Below are 20,622 nucleotides of genomic sequence, written 5' to 3' on the forward strand. Positions count from 1 at the left end.
GGAGGAGGGATCTTGCTCTCAGACATTCTGCTGTGTAATGGAAGTCAGTAACTTAAGAAATTGAGCTTCGTTTTACTGTAGGCCTTGTGAATTAGTTTGATGTTATGTACTCATAGTCTTGTTAACAAATTTGTAAGTATCAATTATTTTGTAGCCTAGCGGGCTTCATAACTCAAAATGGAGCCACATCTGGGAGATATACTTCGATGTATATCCCGTTAGAGGGCACATCTTCTCATGTATGGTAAACTTAAAGGCTTTGTAAACCTTTGAAAGTGATTTTTTTTAAAAAAAATTAAAAATGTCAGTCAGTGTGTTTGGTGCAACTTTCAAATTCGTTTTTATGAAAAATTATTTTTACTTTTTTTTATACAGCTGCTCTGTATCCTGTATACAGAGCAGCTGTATCATTAGCTGAATCCTGTACCCGCCAGATCCGCAGGACTGACTGGTTCAGTGAAAGCAGGTCCTGTTTGTCTCTGACATGCAGGATCCACCTGTTATCCACCACATCTAAGTTCTAATCGATTAGATGTGATCGGTTTACAGGTGGATCCTGCGTGCAGGGCCTATTCTAGCCTTTCTGCTGCCTGAGGCGAAAATTTAAATGGCGCCCCCCCCCCCCCAGATCTTGATTGACATCCCCCTGGCTGTTCTACATCACTAGCAGCCTCTTACAAGTCTTTAAAGATGTGCCGTTGCCTTGTACAATGAAACATGGAAAGGTGGGTTTAGAGGCAGGACTATTCTGACTCTTCAGGATAGCGGCACCTCCCCATGAACCTTTAATGAGTAATTAGCATATAACAAGTGTCATTTTAAAAGTTGATTTTATAGATTTTGCTGCATCTGAAAAAAACATACAGGGGAATTTTTGGAAATATTGTCAGGTCATGTATTACTGCATGGGGGTGGTTAAATGTACCTGAACGGTTCCCATTAAATATACAATGATTTGAAAACAGTTCCATCTGCCCTGCAGTTTTATTATAAATATATCCTATATAATTACAGCTCCAGAAACAAGTTCATACATACATACATACAGTACCAGAACCAAGCTCAGTACTTATATACAGCACGAGACCCAAGCTTAATACATATATACAGCACCATAACAAAGCTCAGTACATATATACAGCACCAGAACAAAGCTCAGTACATATATACAGCACCAGAACAAAGCTCATACATATATACAGCTACAGAACAAAGGTCAGTACATGAATAAAACACCAGAACGATGCTCAGTACATAAATACAGAACCAAGCACAGTACATATATACAACACCAGAACTAAGCTCAGTGCATAAATACAACACCAGAACAAGCTCTCTCCATAAATACAGCACCAGAACAAAGCTCAGTACATAAATACAGCTCCAGAACAAAGCTCAGTACATAAATAGAGCACCAGCACAAATACAGCTTCATTTAGTGCAACCCCTGCCGTATAGGTTTGTACGGCGTAAAACTACTGTTCCCAGCATGGTCCGAACAATAGTAAGGATATGCTGGGAGTTGCTGTTTCACACATAAAAAAAAAATCATACCACCCATCATCTCGCTGCAGATCATACAGTGACTACGATACTGATTAGAGGCAGAATAAACCTTTACATCAAGTGAATCACAGGTAACGTCTTCTCAGATTCTTGTTGTTTTTTTCTTTTTTATTCTCCATCCGGTTCAGACTTCTATGATGACTTCTCCCGGCCACAGCCCATTTCTGCAGTTTGCCGGTCAGATGTCTTCAGCTTCTGACTTTTCAAACATTTCTGCACCTATAAACGAAGATAAATATATTAGTGCCATACACTGCACCTTTAAATATAATGCCTCCTGTAGATAGTGCCCCCTTAGAGCCCCCTGTAGATAGTGCCCCCATAGAGCCCCCTGTAGATGGTGCCCCCCATAGAGCCCCCTGTAGATGGTGCCCCCCATAGAGTCCCCTGTAGATAGTGCCCTACATAGATCCTCCTGTATATAGTGGCTCCCATAGATAATAGCCCCTGTAGATAGTGCCCCCCATAGATCCCCCTGTAGATATTGGCTCCCATAGACAATAGCCCCTGTAGATAGTGCCCCACATATAGCCCCCTGTAGATGGTGCCCCCCTTAGAGCCCCCTGTAGATAGTGCCCCCATAGAGCCCCCTGTAGATAGTGTCCCGCATAGAGACCCCTGTAGATAGTGCCCTACATGGATCCTCCTGTAGATAGTGGCCCCCATAGATACCCCTGTAGATAGTGGCCCCCATAGATACCCCTGTAGATAGTGGCTCCTATAGATAATAGCCCCTGTAGATAGTGCCCCCCATAGATCCCCCTGAAGATAGTGGCTCCCATAGACAATAGCCCCTGTAGATAGTGCCCCACATATAGCCCCCTGTAGATAGTGCCTGACATATAGCCTCCCTGTAGATAGTGCCCCCCATATACCCCCCCTGTAAATAGTGCCCCACATATAGCCCCCCTGTAAATAGTGCCCCATATAAAGCCCCTGTAGATAGTGCCCCACATATAGCTCCGCCCCCTGTAGATCGTGCCCCACATATAGCTCCGCCCCCTGTAGATCGTGCCCCACATATAGCTCCGCCCCCTGTAGATAGTGCCCCACATAAAGCCCCTCTTGTAAATTGTGCCCCACATATAGCCCCCCTGTAGATAGTTCCCCCTGAAGATCTAGCCTTCCCTGTAGATATTTTAGGAGGAAAAAAAACATAACATACTCACCTGATCCCTTTCCCACACTGTCCTCTGGCAATGCTGAGCAGGTCTGCTGGGGCTGAATGATGCAAGCAGCGCAATGATGTCATCGCGACGCTTGCATCGTTGAAAGGCGCTGATTGGCAGGGTGAAGTCATTCTGCCCTGCCAATCAGCGCCTTTCAACTCTGCAAGCGGCACGATCACGTCGTCGCGCCGCTTGTGTCATTGAAAGGCGCTGAATGGCAGGGCACGGAACGTGCCCTGCCATTCAGCACTTATGCATGTAACTGTATCTGCGTCCTATAAAAGCTCATCTCGCCTTATGGACAGTGTGGCCTTGCCTGCGTGTTAGAGACACACAGGACCCGCTGATGCTGAACCTGTCAGTCCCGCGGACCTGGCGGATTCAGGACTTAGCGAACGATGCAGCTGCTATGTATACAGGATACAGAACAGCTGTATTTAAAAAAGTAAAAATAATATTTAAGAGAAACTAATTTGAAATTGCACCAAACACACTGACATTCTCATTAAAAAAATATAAAAAATCACTTTCAAACGGTTTACACAGCCTTTAAAAACACTACAATATCTTAAATTTGAGCAATTTAAGACAATTGTTATCTGTTTCAAATACAATTAGAATTTGTCAGCTGGTTAATCTATCATTGGGGACAGCAGGAAAATATGAACCTATTACAACTAATAGGAAGGAAAACTGTTTGTTGCTTCGATCACATCTGTGTTGTGGAATCCGTTTCTACTACTGTATTGATTCCGTCAAAACAACGGAACTCTTGCACAACGGAGACAAACGGAAACCATTTGCACTGGATCCGTCACCATTGAAATCAATGGTTTCCGTTTGTTTCAGTCAGGGTTCCGTTCTGACGGAATGCTCAGACAGAACGTCAGAACGGAACCCTGACGCAGATGTGAACAAAGCCTTAGCGGATCCGTTGAAGTTAAAAAAAAAAAAACCAGACAGACTGACTGATGCCAGACTGAATGCAACGGAAGGTAAAATATGTTTGTTTTTGGCGGATCAGTTTGACGGATCGGTTTGTGTCAGTTTGTCATCAGTTATAACGGATCCGTTGTTATCTTTGCCTCTTTCTTGCTTTCATTTTTAGTCTGTGCATGTGCAGAAAAAAAACGGATCCGTTAACTGATACAAATGGATGGCATATCAGTTTGTATCCATCATCCATTGACTTCAATGTTAAACAAAAGCGGGGAAAAACGGAAACCTGACGTAATGAGCAGAACTGAGCACAACTGTTGCAAAAATATGGGTTTCTATGGGTTTATTAAAATCAATGGGTTTTTTGACAGTCCTCTGACGGATACGGTAGAATGGAAGCCACAACGCAGCCTAAGATTGTGAAGCCAAGTTTGTTTATCTGAAGAATAGGATGAGTAATGTATAGTTACTTTGATAGTTTTTACTTTGTATTTTATTAGACTGTTGTCGCAGTAAGGCTGGGTTTACACCACCGATGGGCTTTCCATTGTTCTTTCCCCCGTCAGAGGAGCAGCACATCGGAAATACTAGATGTGCCGCTTCTGTTGCATGACGGACACCGCCAGGAGCTGACGGAACCCATTGACTTTAATGGGTTCCGTCGGGTTTCTGTCGGGGTGTCCGTGGTTTCTGGAGCCTCCAACGTAGATGTAAACTAGGCCTAGGACAAGTAGGATATGTCATGAAATAGTATATGAATATAAATAGTATGTGTGGAGAAGAGGTAGTTGCATGTCCACCTTGTAGACTGTAATAACTAGAGATGAGCGAACCGGGACAACCGAACCCGGTTTCGGTCCGAACTTCCGGTAAAGTTCGGTTCGCAGCGAATCCGAACTTCACCGGGTTCGGCCGAACCCGTTTTGACCGAACCCGGTCAAAAACATTATACAAATCGGCAGCCACTTATCTCTATCAATCACTGATAGAGAAAAGAGGCTGCTGATTAAAAATAAAATAAAAAGCATTTCATACGTACCCGGTCGTTGTCTTGTTGACGAGTCCCTCTTCTTCCTCCAGTCCGACCTTTTCTGACGCGGCAGCCTGTGATTGGCTGCAGAGGCCTCTGCAGCCTGTGATTGGATGCAGAGGCCGCGGCAGCCTGTGATTGGCTGCAGCGCTCACAAGGCTGCATCGTCATCAAGGAATGTCGGGCCGGATGTCGAGAGGGACGCGTCACCAAGGCAACGGCCAGGAGACCGGACTGGAGGAAGCAGAAAGTTCTCGGTAAGTATGAACCTCTTTTTTTTTACAGGTACTGTGATCGGTAGTCACTGTCCAGGGTACTGAAACAGTTACTGCCGATCAGTTAACTCTTTCAGCACCCTGAACAGTGACTATTTAGTGTATGTGCACACACACTAATTACGTCCGTAAATGACGGACGTATTTCGGCCGCAAGTACCGGACCGAACACAGTGCAGGGAGCCGGGCTCCTAGCATCATACTTATGTACGATGCTAGGAGTCCCTGCCTCTCTGCAGGACAACTGTCCCGTACTGTAATCATGTTTTCAGTACGGGACAGTAGTTCCACGGAGAGGCAGGGACTCCTAGCATCGTATATAAATATGATGCTAGGAGCCCGGCTCCCTGCAGGGTGTTCGGTCCGGTACTTGCGGCCGAAATACGTCCGTCAATTACGGACGTAATTAGTGTGTGTGCACATACCCTTACTGACGTCGCCTAGCAACGCTGCCGTAATGACGGGTGCACACATGTAGCCACCCGTCATTACGGGGCCTCATGCACACGACCATAAAAACACCCGTTATCACGGGTCGTAATTACGACCCGAAATAGCGGGCCCATAGACTTCTGTTAGCCACGGGTACCTTCCCGTTTTCTCACGGGAAGGTGCCCGTGCCGTTAAAAAGATAGAACATGTTCTATTTTTTTATTTTACGGGCCGTGCTCGTAATTACGACTCGTAACTACGAGCACGGCCGGCCGGCCACGGGCAGCCGGCCGCTTTTGCGAACCGTGCTGTCATTATAATTATAGCAGCACGGCCCGTAAAATAGAAAAATAGAACATGTTCTATTTTTTTAACGGCACGGGCACCTTCCCGTGAGAATACGGAAAGGTACCCGTGGGTAACAGAAGTCTATGAGCCCGTTATTGCGGGTCGTAATTACGACCCGAAATAACGGGTGTTTTTACGGTCGTGTGCATGATGGGAGCACGGCTCGGAAAAACGAACGGCTGCCCGTGCTCATCTCCTGAAATAATCTGTGCTGCCTTAAACTCTGTGGACAGGTCAGGATCCTGTTTCTTTTAAATGCTGCTAGGGAACCCGCTCGATCCACTATATAAGGCTGCGCTACAGTGCAGCATTTAAAAGAAACAGGATCCTGACCTGTCCACAGAGTTTAAGGCAGCACAGAGTATTTCAGGAGATGAGCGTGCAGATTCAGTGCTGTTGTGAACTCTGCTCTTACCATTACGTAGCTCTCAGTCTGTTATCTCTCCTCCACTCCTGTCCTCAAGAACACCTTCACATGATTGGCAAGTCACCACGTAATGGTAAGAGCAGAGTTCACAGCAGCACAGAGTATTTCAGGAGATGAGCGTGCGGATCTTGTGCTTGGTGGTGACTTGCCAATCATGTGAACGTGTTATAGAGGACAGGAGTGGAGGAGATGTAACAGACTGAGCTACGTAATGGTAAGAACAGAGTTCACAGCAGCACAGAGTATTTCAGGAGAGGAGCGTGCAGATTCAGTGCTGCTGTGAACTCTGCTCTTACCATTACGTAGCTCAGTCTGTTACCTCTCCTCCACTCCTGTCCTCAATAACACCTTCACATGATTGGCAAGTCACCACCCCGCACAAGATCCGCACGCTCATCTCCTGAAATACTCTGTGCTGCTGTGAACTCTGCTCTTACCATTACGTGGTGACTTGCCAATCATGTGAAGGTGTTCTGGAGGACAGGAGTGGAGGAGAGGTAACAGACTGAGAGCTACGTAATGGTAAGAGCAGAGTTCGCAGCAGCACTGAATCTGCACGCTCATCTCCTGAAATACTCTGTGCTGCCTTAAACTCTATGGACAGGTCAGGATCCTGTTTCTTTTAAATGCTGCACTGTAGCGCAGCCTTATATAGTGGATCGAGCGGGTTCCCCAGCAGCATTTAAAAGAAACCGTGTTTGTGTATGTGTGTGTTTGTGTATATATGTGTGTTTGGGTATGTGACTGTCTGTTTTTGTTTTTATATGTGTGTGTGTATATATGGGTGTGTTTGTGTATATGTGTTTTGTGTATATGTTTGTGTATATATGGGTGTATTTGTGTATATGTTTGTGTGTAGATGTTTGTGTGTGTTTTTGTATATGTGTATATGTGTGTATATGGGTGTGTGTTTGTGTGTATATATGGGTGTGTTTGTGTATATGTGTTTGTGTATATGTGTGTTTGGGTATGTGTGTTTTTGTTTGTATATGTGTTTGTGTATATGTGTTCGTGTATGTGTGTATAACTGTGTGTGTGTGTGTTTGGATATGTGTGTTTTTGTTTGTATATGTGTGAGTTCGTGTATATGTGTGTGTTTGTCTGTTTATGTGTGTGTGTATATCTTGTTGTGTTTGTGTATATATGTGTGTGTCTGTGTATGGTTGTTTGTTTGTGTGTGCGTGTATATATGTGTGTAGGTGAGTAGAAGTATTGGTATTGTTCACATTGATAACTGTTTTTTTATGTTGTTGCAGATTTTGATGTACCGATTGGACTACATCTACGATTCGTTGGACTACTGCGTAGATCTGCGTTTTTTCAAATTTTAATAAAATGGTTAACGAGGGTTTTGTTGGGGATTTCTTATTTCAATAAAAAAGAATTGTCTTTGTGTTTTTTTTTCAAACTTTATTAGTGCCTAGATAATGGCAGTTGGCTGATTGACAGCGTCCATTATTAAGGCGGTACTTAGTGTTAGCCGGTGCAGAGGCTAGCACTAACCACCCATTATTACCCCGGTACCCACCACCACCAGGGGTGCCGGGAAGAGCTTGGTACGATCCAGTACCCGACCATCTGTTGTGATGGTCGGGTACTGGGGCGGCCGTAGGCTGGTATTATGAGGCTGGGAAGGGCCAAAATCAGTGGACCTTCCCACCCTTGTAATGCTAGGCTGCTGCTGCTGTGTTGTATCGGGCTGGTTATAAAAATGGGGGGGACCCCCACGTCGTTTTTTTTTGGAATTTAACAAATTTAGCAATAGACGGGTCCCCCACATTTTTAATAACCAGCCATATACAAGGCCGCAGCAGTCTGGCATTACATGGGTGGGAAGGGCCACTGGTTTTGTCCATTCCCAGGCTAATAACACTGTTGTATGTGGCTGGTTATGATAAATTGGGTGGAACCCCATGTCTTTTTAAAAAAAAAAATGTAAATAAATAAATAATTTAAAAAAATGACGTGGGGTCCCCCCCACTTTTATAACCAGCCAGATACAACACAGCAGCAGCAGCCTAGCATTACAAGGGTGGGAAGGTCCACTGTTTTTGGCCCTTCCCAGCCTCATAATACCAGCCTGCGGCCGCCCCAGGGCCCGACCATCACAACAGATGGTCGGGTACTGGATCGTACCTGGCTCTTCCCGGCACCCCTGGTGGTTTTGGGTACCGGGGTAATAATGGTGGTTAGTGTTAGCCTCTGCACCGGCTAACACTAAGCCTCGCATTAGTAATGGATGTTGTCACTCAGACAGCGGCCATTACTAAAGTGGTAATAATAAAATTTGAAAAGAAAAAGACAAAGATATAGATAAAATATTTTATTGAAATAAAGCACCCCCAACACAACCCTCATTAACCATTTTATTGTAGAAAAAAAACCGTCATCGAAGTAGTCCTCGAAACCGACGTAGTCCAAACACCAAACCTGTGGAAAAAAAAAATAATGAAATAAAACATGTCGTAGGCTTAGATTCAGTTTAATGTGTGATACTGACTGTTATACCATGTATAGAAGCCTGCCGTGAAGTTGACTTAGATACAGGGCGCCAGCAGACAGTATCATACATGGCCATACATGCATATATACAAATATACATACATATATACAAACATACATACATATATACAAGCATGCACATATATACATGCAAATATACATACATGCAAACATACACACATATATACATGCAAACTATCATACATACATGCATACACACACACATGAAAACATACATACATACAAACAAACATGCAAAGATACATACATACATATATACAAGCATGCACAAATATACATGCAAACATAAATACATGCAAACATAATTACAAACATGCACATATATATATAAACATACATGCAAACATACATGCAAAAATAAAAACATGCAAACATACATACATGCACATCTATACATACATACATGACAACATACATACAAACATACATGACAACATACATACATGCAAACATACATACATGCAAACATACATACACACATGCAAACATATATACATGCAAATATACATACAAACATGCACATGTATACATACATGCCAACATACATGCAAACATACATGCACATATATACATACATACATGACAACATACATACATACATGCAAATATACATACATACACACACACATGCACATATATACATACATGCCAACATACATGCACATATATACATACATGACAACATACATACATACATACATGACAACATACATATATATATACACACATGCAAATATACATACAAACATGCATACATACATGCAAACATACATTCATGCAAACATACATGCAAACATACATACATACATACAAATATACATACACACATGCACATATATACATACATGACAACATACATGCAAAAATACATACATGCAAACATACATACATACATGCAAATATACATACAAACATGCACATATATACATACATGCCAACATACATGCAAACATACATGCACAGATATACATACATACATGCCAACATACATACATGCCAAAAAATAATAATAATACGTTCATACTTACTTTCCTCCTGTCCGGCCTCCAGCGATGACGTTTCATCCATGTCGCCGCTGCAGCCTGTGATTGGCTGCAGAGGCGGTCACGTGGGATGAAGCGTCATCCTGACGTGCGTGACCGCCACTACAGCCTGTGATTGGCTGCAGCGGCGAAAGGGATGAAACGTCATCGCTGGAGGCCGGACAGGAGGAAAGTAAGTACGAACGTATAATTTTTATTTTTTTATTACATTTAAATGGTATTTTCCGCGCGCCGAGCATGTACTGTGAAGGTTGCTGAAAGAGTTAGTGCAGCCCATTAACTCTATCAGCACCCTGGACAGTAGCATGCTCGGCGCACGTAAGTGACAGGTTCGGTCAGAACTAGTTCGGTCCGAACCGAACTTTTTTGTGAAATTCGGCGAACTAGCCGAACCGAACTTTTGATAAGTTCGCTCATCTCTAGTAATAACCATAATATTCCTCAAAATCTCAGTGATCTGGTCTGGGAGAACTGTGAAGTTATATTTTTATACAATGCACTTTTAGTTAAAGGTGTCGTCTGCTTTCAACAATTACTTTTTGTTACAAGGGTGCCCCTTAAGATGCTGATCACCGGGCATTCCACTGCTGGGACCCCGGTGATTAGCTTTACATTTTATAAGAACCTGGATGCAAGAGTTCAATTTCACTGCAGCGCCACCACAGGAGAAATGGTGCATTACACAGTTCTGTGTAAAGTGTATGAGCTGCCTCTGTAATGTATGGAGGTGCCAGTTCCTCCAGATTAAGAGACTCTTCTTAGTTGCTCTCTACTCTGGCTAATAGATGAAAGTTCTGAAATGGGAGACCCCATCAATTAATTCAGAATTTTCTAATGGGATTAAAAACTTGTTTTCTAAACCAGACAACCCCTTTAATATCAGTCCTTGGTTTTGCACACATCTTATGATTTTAAGGAATAGGTCTCTGTGTTTCTTTGATGTTGATGGTGTGATGGTTGTTTTTATATTCTCTCATTCAACAGCCTGATTTTGGCAGGCGTTCTGTACTAAATGGTCTTAATATTGGAGGTGCGAAACGAGAAGCGACAGTGCTTTACAATCATTGATTACTGGAACTGTAAGGGAGGCTTTCCTGTGCCTGTGAGGTGGCAGTTTCCCACAGTGAATAATCAGCTTTCATTTAACATGGGAAGCATCTATTCCCTAATTTGATTACAACCATATCATTAGGAGAAGGTAGACTTGCCTGTAGCTCTAAACGAACAAAAGAGAACTCGTATTCCGCTCTCCAGCTGGCGCTGAGAGTAAGTGTCTCATCGTTTTTCATATAATCTGTTTTGTACCTTCACCACTAAAGGATTGTCAACTGAATTACATGATAGTGGAGATGTGTTTTTTTTTTCTTCGTATGTGGGGGTTGGTAAAATAGATACTAAACAAGTTGCTTTTTCTTTCATTTACAAAACCTCCACAGTTTGCTTAATTTCCTAAACCTTCCCCCAATCATATTCTAGAAAGCTGAGATATGGAGAATTGTTTGGTAGGGTCTTAAAACTGGAGAGCTGTCTAGTTTTCCGTTTGCCGAACTATACCATGGAGAAAAATAATAATTATCAATTATTTTATCTAATAGTGACTTTTTCGGGTCAAAAACATTCAGCTTTTTAACTTGACTGAGTTGCTTTTATTTTTGGAAGAGGAAATCGCTAAGAACTTTTCTCTTCCACTATGGCACAGGGACATCTTAAATAGCTCAACAGTTTGAGGAACCCTTCCAAACTTGCATCGAAGCTTTCTTAACCCATGAGATTAAAGTTGTGGGGGGGGGGGTGCATGTGTAATAATGGGGATAGCGGCAGTCAAACCTAAATGTTTGGTACGTCAGACTATAAATCGTGCTCACTAACAAATAATTACAATATATCCAATGTAACTAAACATCGTCAATGATGTCAAGTTGTCAAGTCTATTTGTTAACTGCCAGTTATACTACTATGAATTACTGAGCATGCACCTGAAATGCCCTAACCCCCCAAACTGGAATTTGGGAGCGACTAGGCAATGCAATGTCAGGACTTGAATTAACAGTTCCAAGTGGATGAAGGGGTGCTACTGATACTTCACACTACACTTCACACAGTGTAATGGGAAAAATAAGTGTTTGAACACTGTAAGCTTTGCAGAACATGTACTTTTGCATTATATAGCCAGTGCTGCTCTTAACAACCTGCATATTCACATCAATTTGTATAATGTTTTTAATTGCCTTAAAATTGTTTTGCAGGTATCCAGAAGCAAGAGGTTGTGTGTAAAAGACTAGATGACAACTCTGTTGTGCAGAATAATTACTGTGATTTGGACAGTAAGCCACCAGAAAACCAGAGAGCCTGTAACACAGAGCTGTGCCCACCTGAGTAAGTACCACTCTATCTCTTATATAGTAAGAGTCTGATAGTCCAGCAGCCAAATGAGAGTGGGAAAAGTGAAAATGAACCTTCAATGTGCTCTGTAATTGAATCCGCAGTTACTAAACAGTAACATTTCCAGCCTACGTATGAGCATCTGATAAAATCAAGTATTGGATATTATTCACCACTAGTGTGGTTCTCCGGGTGCGGAATTATCTGAATGTTCATAGGTTGATCTGCACTATAGAATTAAAAACTACTTTTTCTTTAAGGTTTTAATTATTTTGGCTAAGCAAAGAATTCAATTTTTTCCTTTTTTTTTTTTCCGAACCTGTGATTCTACTAACCTTCACTTTTAAGTCAATGAGGCTGTATTGCAATGCCAATATAGTGCTGGGATGGGAGTGGCATTCTTTCAGAAAAAAATATGCAGTATGTTGCTGCCCCTTACCAAGGGCTGCGGTTCCTTTCTTTTGTGACGTCCGCTTCATTGAAAGGGAGCAGTCGCTGCATAGCAAATGTATTATCACATGGCAGTTATGTAATTCAGAGCAATATCTGCAGCGGGTCTCTTCTCTGGCTAAAAGAGGGGAATTCCAAATGGGGTCCACCCTCTATGATTTCTAGATGCCCTAATAAAGCAAATTAATTTTTGTTGACCTGATAAGAAAAAGCCTTTTAAATGTTGTTTTTTTTTTTTGTTTGTTTTTTAAAAGAACTTATCTGAAATGTAGCTAGAATGGCTTCTAGGAAAAAAACATGATCGGGTTAGAGCAGAATTTTCTATGTTTTTTTCCCCCAATTTACATAACTGCCACAAAATCCCATGCTACTGTTTGAAGGAATTATAAACAGCATGGTCTGAATTAAAAATCCTCTTCTATTTTTTTTCTGCATGAAAAGAAAATTCAGCAGAAAAACTTGCTAAAACATTCATGAGTTCACATACCCCTAACGCATTAAAAAAATAAATAAAATTCTCATGGGGATAGCTTGCAACAGGAGGAGCAGCGTCCAAAGCGCGCAGGCAGACATCTTTGGGGTCTTTCAGTAAAATGTGTTTTGTAGTAAGAAGAAATGGACTAAAGTCTCAGGAAAAAGTTTTGTTGTTAATTTAAGGATTTATTGTGGTCTCTGCTGGAGTGCTTCTGTCTGAAGCTGAAGGCTGTTTACCATTTGTACAGCTGAGGAGTTTGACAGTCCGTGAGCATGATAAATCTGTCCAGCTAAACAGTATTTCTCCTTTTTGCATATGTGAAGGATGAAGTGTCTTGAAAAACATTTGGTATTCGTTTATTATAAGCCGCGTCTCTTGAACCTTCGTGGGGCAAAGGCTGTGGAGCGAAGGTTGAACAGTCTGAAACGTTTCCCCAATGAGCTCCATTTCCCTAACAATAGTGTCATCTCTGGGGAAAAAAGCATAGATTGTACCGCGATTACTCTGGTTGGGGCTCTCTTTTTTTATTTTTATTGTTACATACAACTTAAGACATGGGTCATTCTTGAAATGGTTATCTTACAGGAGTAATTCCTGAAAATTCAGCTCTATACATGAAAGTCAACAGATGGTTATGATAATGTTCTAAAAAAAATCTTTTAAAGAGAATCCTGGCTATGTTACATTTCGTATGTCATTGGTTGCAGACTTTGTACGATAGTGTTGCTTCTGCTGTCTGATAATTATGAACCAGTTTATCACATAGTATAATATCTTGCTGGCTTTTCACCGAAAATGTCAAACCTGTCAACATGTGATAATAAAGAGTTTCACACTCCAATATAGCATGAATGAAACTTATTTAGCTTATTTTTCACATCTCCTCCTTAGAGACAACAAAACACAATATGAAGCGGCACACATGACAAAAATGTCAACTTAAATATTTTTGGCGGCTTTCCAGGGTTAAGCAACATGCTGTTCCATGTTTTTAGAAGACTTTTGTTCCTTTATTGTGATAGAGAGCCATTTCATTTCACTTTCAACCTGCTAAAAGGTTAAATTGATTTTATGCTACATTGCTGTCACTATGGAACATGCCAGGGCTTAGAAACATAACGGAAGTAATCTGTCAACTCTTTGTTCTGTGCCGCTGAAACATAAACATGACAGCCCTATCATATTATAGGCAAGTTATATATTGAATAGTCTTTAAGTTTCTAGGAAAAAGTACACCCTCAAGTTTTATTTCGGAAAGTTCTATTCGGTTTGTGAACTCTTGATGTTTTTGAGATATATTGCACTGTTTTTCACAACTGAAAGTAGCCTTGGTTACAGACAGATTTAAAAATTAAGGTTGGATATAGTCCCTTTTAATTCTGTTTGTAAGCATGTTATATTAGACTCCTCTTCCAGACTTGTTTTTCTGTGATATATATATATATATATATATATATATATATATATATATATATATATATATATATATATATATATATACATATACAGTCCAATTGTAGATGAACACAGCACTCCAGAAAGCTTGAGAAAAGCAGTTGCATCTGCCGAAACGTCACTCACTTGAAGTGAATAAATCCACCCTATCTTGAAGTCCTGGTGCCGTTACTTTGCTCTATGGTTTCTGTATGTGTATATATATATATATATACTTCTATTACTTGAAAATTATTTTTGACGTTGTTCCAAAGAGATAACGGATTCATAAAAACCACACTTCAGGCCGAGATGTGATTGGCGAGATCAGATGTACACATGTCCCTTAAATCCCTTCAAAAATATATTACCAAGTTTGAGAATATCAAGTGCTTGTTTAAGTAAAACTTATTTCTTTATTTTGTGGAACACCCTTTAACTGTTCGTCACCTCTTTAGAGAGTTTGAGGAGCTATGCACTTTGTTTGGTTACTTACTACTTTGATGATCTCTCTATCCTTGCAAATACAGATGGTTTATCGGTGACTGGTCTGAGTGCAGTAAGACATGTGATGGGGGAATGCGTACACGAACAGTGCTCTGCATTCGGAGGATTGGCCCTTCAGAAGAAGAGACGCTAGATGACATCAGCTGCTTAACTCACCGGCCCATCGAGAAGGAAGCTTGTAATAATCAGTCTTGTCCTCCTCAATGGGTTGCTTTGGACTGGTCTGAAGTAAGGATTACATACTATAAGAAAAACGTAACCATTATATTTCTAGGTTTATATGGTTAATGTATCTATGTTTGGGAATGTGTTCGCATTTTAGGAGACTAGTAGATCCAAAACCAAAGTTTTCAAACAGTCAAGCCGATTAATATTGGTTTGAGGTTTTTTTTATAGAACGACCCCCAAAAATTGGTGTGTATCCAAAAAGCACAGTTACTAATGTAAGACTACAAGCTGTATAATATAGAACACATCAGAGACAAGGAAGACATTGAAATGTGCTTCCCTCCCTTACAGTTATACACATTCCTGAAACCAACCTCCAAGGTTGCCGTAGGCTAGGAAAGTCTTGTGAGACAATTGAAGCAAGTCACCATTCGTCTTTACACATTCTAACCAATACAGATTTTTCTTTGTATATCTCTCGAAGGCTAATTTTTAAGGAGCGGAAAAAAAAAATCATAGCTTTTCCTAAGTTTTGTTAAAATGTAAATGTATGATGTTGAAATGGAGGGTCATAATTTGAAAGTATGGCATAAGAACTGAGAAGGTTGTTTCTAGACTATAAAAGTACAGTGCAAATATTATTTCCATGACATTATAAAATATAATTTATTACTTGAGAATTGTATATTCCATAGTTCTGCTCTAAAGAGAATGTACTTCCATTGGTCCCTATACTCCCTGATCTCCCATTACAATTTTGTCACAGGTGATACTCTTCTCCTTTAATGGCCATGCCAAAAAATATTCTCTAAATCTAAGCATCCTTAAAGAGTAACTGCACTTTCTGCAAACTTTTGATATGTCATAGAGACATATTAAAAGTTTGAATTAGTGGGGGTCCGAGTGCTGAGACCCCCCGCCATCGCTAAAATTAAGGTGCAGAAGCGCTCAGCGACATGGGTGGTCTTAGGACCCGTATCCCCACTGATCCAAACTTTTGATATGTCTCTAACATATCAAAAGCTTGCTGAAAGTGCAGGTACTCTTTAAAGTGGAATTTTAGGCCCCCCTATATTAGATCATTTTGTTTCATGTATGTGTGGCAATTATCAGATAATCATATTTTTTGGAGCTGCTTGCAGTTCATTATTTTACCATTTCTGTAATGGAAATAAGCTCTCCGTGCACTGACTTCCTGTTGGGCTTGTGCATATACACAGCAGCCAATCTGAGCATGCAGATCTGCAGTCTAAAGCACGATGATGAAAGCAGCAGCCTTAACCTCTAACGAGACAAGAGCTGGATTTCATGGAACTATTTCTAGACCAGACTCAGAAATTAAAATACACATGAGATTATACAATATTTTAGGACAAAACTAAAGGGGTTGTCTCGTCACAGAAAACTCCTTTAAGCTGAGAGACACCGCAGTGAATGATTGATCGCCTGATTTTGCCAGGAAAAGGATCAGCTGGCTATGCATGGCAGCCATTTAGATTAACTAAATACATGGATGACTCGAGTCTGCAAGAGCAACTGCAGCTTTCCATTTTGGCACATAGAGAGGGGTACCGAGCGGTGTACCCACATCTATGACTTCCATATGCTCTAATTGGGCATATGGACGGGGTTTTCTTGATTGGATATTGATATTGATTGATATTTTGGTTGATACATTTTTGTATGTTGGTGTGTCTTCTAGTCTGTCAGAGATTTTGGCTTTGTAATGTATTCTTGGAAAAACTAACCTGATACAATATCAGTAACCTATAAGCGAATACATCAGTGAATCTTATCCTCATGACTGGTTCACTAATCGTTAAATGGTTAAAGATGCTTTTCATTTCACTCCATCTGTTAAATCCATAAATGGACTTTGTGTGTTTGAACCCCCTTTTGTAGCAATTTCATCACAAAAAAAGCATTCTAGATATATAACAGCAAAGAACACAAATTGTAGATATACAACAGCAAAAGCAGATCAAAAGTAATTCTTAGTTTAGGCAATAAAACCTCCAATCAGTTTTCAAAGTAGCACGTCTCAGAAACCAGAAAATACTATGCCAATAATTTACTGTATGCGATAAATCTCAGTTTTAACCCCCTATGAGCTTTCCTGCGAAGTTTTCTTTAGCACAGATGTACCATAATTATTGGACAGGACTGTAAACTGTAGGATATGGTTAAAATCCCCAGTTGTATTCCGACATGGCCTGCAGATCCTCAGTCTGGGGTATTTTTTGGGGTTGATGAAAACAGTAGGAGAGAGCTTGCAGTGTTTCTTAGAAGCCATGATAGCTTTATATTTCTTAGAAAACAAAGATTGCTCTTAATGTAACAGCTTGACAGTGGTATACAGCAAAGATAACTGTGGATCTTGCTGAAATCCATGTCTTTGAGAAAGAAGCGATCAGAGTTGTTCTTTTTTAGCATGCACACTATGAAGCCTAGCTGTCATTTTCTAATAGTAATTCATTAGATTACAATGTGCGCTCTATAATAATACACCTATTTTGTGCTCACATAAAAGAATTTACACACATTTTCTTTTTTCCTCTTAAGTACTTGGGTTACCAAAACACTATGAAGACTGATTGAACTGTAAAAAAGAATTTAAATAAAACATTGTTATCTCAAAAATGTGGTAAGTGGGTGCCACATGAAAGCAGTTTTGAAAATGCCAGCATATTGGCACAGTGCAGTAAAAACATCCATGCATACCAGAACTAGAGGGATCACATTTGTTTTTCAGTGCTAGATAAATATATTAGGTTTTTTCTTCTAGTCTGGAACATTTGTACACCAGGGACAGAGAGCTATGGTTCGGTTTCTTAAAGGTATAGGGCGGTTGGCGGTTAAGTCATTATATTCAAGGAATGTAATATCTTAAATTTTAAGAAATTAGTATTTTATTTAGAATATACCATATGGAAATCAGACGTATTGGTCTTCAAATGTATAACAAGCATGTCTCTGTAAGTCTACAGTAAACCTAATTTTAGCCATAGTTATGGGTATATATCCAGGCTTGCAACAATGTTGCTCTGGAATCCCATGGAGACAATGGAGGACATAAGTGCATTGTATTATTTGGGCATCGTAGTCAACACATTTCTGCAGGCACTTCCCTGGCTAGCACTTTTGTATTTATACTGTTGCAACAGCAACTACTCTGTGGGCACTTCTATGTGGCCTGCACTTAATTCTGCATGGTTGGCACCAATGGCATGAGAAATTCTGTATTGATGATATTTATGTTCTACACCACTATTTAGTCTACACTATATCATGGGCACAGCAGTGGAAAGTTGTGGCCTAAGTGTGGATACACTCTGCTTTGATCACTACTATTTGGAACAATTTAGGGACAATGTTATTAATATAGCCCCATCAACGTCCATAGCACTTAGAATAATATTGGAGCAACAGACTGTAGCAAATACAAAAGATAGTGTAGTACAGACAAGAGAGAGTTTTTATGAGATAATTTAGATAACCCTGCCTATACGAGCTCACAATCTATAAGGTGTTTATGAGATACTTTAGATAACCCTGCCTATACGAGCTTACAATCTATAAGGTGTTTATAAGATACTTTAGATAACCCTGACTATACGAGCTCACAATCTATAAGGTGTTTATAAGATACTTTAGATAACCCTGACTATACGAGCTCACAATCTATAAGGTGTTTATAAGATACTTTAGATAACCCTGACTATACGAGCTCACAATCTAGAAGGTGTTTATAAGATACTTTAGGTAACCCTGCCTATACGAGCTCACAATCTATAAGGTGTTTATAAGATACTTTAGGTAACCCTGCCTATACGAGCTCACAATCTATAAGGTGTTTATGAGATACTTTAGGTAACCCTGCCTATATGAGCTTACAATCTATAAGGTGTTTATAAGATACTTTAGATAACCCTGACTATACGAGCTCACAATCTATAAGGTGTTTATAAGATACTTTAGGTAACCCTGCCTATACGAGCTTACAATCTATAAGGTCTTTATAAGATACTTTAGATAACCCTGCCTATACGAGCTCACAATCTATAAGGTGTTTATAAGATACTTTAGATAACCCTGACTATACGAGCTCACAATCTATAAGGTATTTATAAGATACTTTAGATAACCCTGCCTATACGAGTTCACAATCTATAAGGTGTTTATGAGATACTTTAGGTAACCCTGCCTATACGAGCTTACAATCTATAAGGTGTTTATAAGATACTTTAGATAACCCTGACTATACGAGCTCACAATCTAGAAGGTGTTTATAAGATACTTTAGGTAACCCTGCCTATACGAGCTCACAATCTATAAGGTGTTTATAAGATACTTTAGGTAACCCTGCCTATACGAGCTCACAATCTATAAGGTGTTTATGAGATACTTTAGGTAACCCTGCCTATATGAGCTTACAATCTATAAGGTGTTTATAAGATACTTTAGGTAACCCTGCCTATATGAGCTTACAATCTATAAGGTGTTTATGAGATACTTTAGGTAGCCCTGCCCATATGAGTTTACAATCTATAAGGAATAGCGAGTAGATACACGAGGTCAGGGAAAGGAGAAAGCAGCTCTAGATATGTCAGGTGATGGCAGTGTTGTAATGTCGGTTGGGTGACTAGGCCACGTTAAATGCTTGTCGGAAGAAGTACGTTTTCAGGGAGCATTTGGAGGGTTGGAGAATGTTGAATGGAATGAGTTGAGGGAATTCCAGAAGAGGGGGAGGCATGAGAGAAGTCTTGTATCTGAGTGTATGTTCACATGGCTTATTTTCAGATGGGGTTTCGTAGTGTAAAATGTCCGTATTACTCTCCAAAATACACTTGAAATACACCTGCAAACAGTTTCCCATTGATTTCAATGGGAAATACACTGTGTAGTTCATGAGAAGAAGCAAAAAACACGGCGCCACATAGTGCAGGTTACCCAGGTATGGAGTGGTGTAAGAGAAGAGTGGTACTCACCTGGTAACGGGTGGTAGAAAGCAATAAAGAATAAAGGTACAGCTGCTGCTAACCCAGCACTGTGTAGTTCATATGAGGCATATTTTTATGCTGGTGAATTTTAAAAACGCCTCCTAAAAAAAACAAAGAACATGTCACTTCTTGAAGCGTTTTACAAGCTGGTTTTCCATTGACACTACAAAAACCGTTTAGGAAATATGCCTCAAAATATGTTTCAAAATATGCTTGAAAAATGCTTCAAAATACACTTCAAAAACGCTTTGAACATCAGCTCCAAAAACACCTGAATTCAGAAGCTGTTTTCTCTTTAAATCAGCCTGGAATTTTTCTGCCTTTAAAAATATGCCGTTTGGATAGGTGATATTGGGGTGCAGAAATAGATTTTTTTGTTGAACACGACCATACTCTTACTTCATATTAGTTTGGTAGTACACGTATCAATAGTAAAATAGTACACAAATTCTAT

At 40.3% G+C, this 20,622-nt stretch overlaps 1 protein-coding gene across 2 annotated transcripts in view; it reads left to right on the forward strand.

Annotated features, from left to right (window-relative positions):
- ADAMTS6 (ADAM metallopeptidase with thrombospondin type 1 motif 6) overlaps positions 1-20,622 on the forward strand; it is a 280,546-nt gene that overhangs the window by 244,789 nt on the left and 15,135 nt on the right. For both annotated transcript variants that reach the window (XM_075839116.1, XM_075839124.1), the window contains exons 21-22: positions 11,999-12,128; positions 15,024-15,228. In XM_075839116.1, the coding sequence (XP_075695231.1) occupies positions 11,999-12,128; positions 15,024-15,228 (335 nt within the window). The remainder of the gene's footprint in view (positions 1-11,998; positions 12,129-15,023; positions 15,229-20,622) is intronic.

This window comes from Rhinoderma darwinii, chromosome 1 (genome assembly GCF_050947455.1).
Source record: "Rhinoderma darwinii isolate aRhiDar2 chromosome 1, aRhiDar2.hap1, whole genome shotgun sequence".
Taxonomy (NCBI): domain Eukaryota; kingdom Metazoa; phylum Chordata; class Amphibia; order Anura; family Rhinodermatidae; genus Rhinoderma; species Rhinoderma darwinii.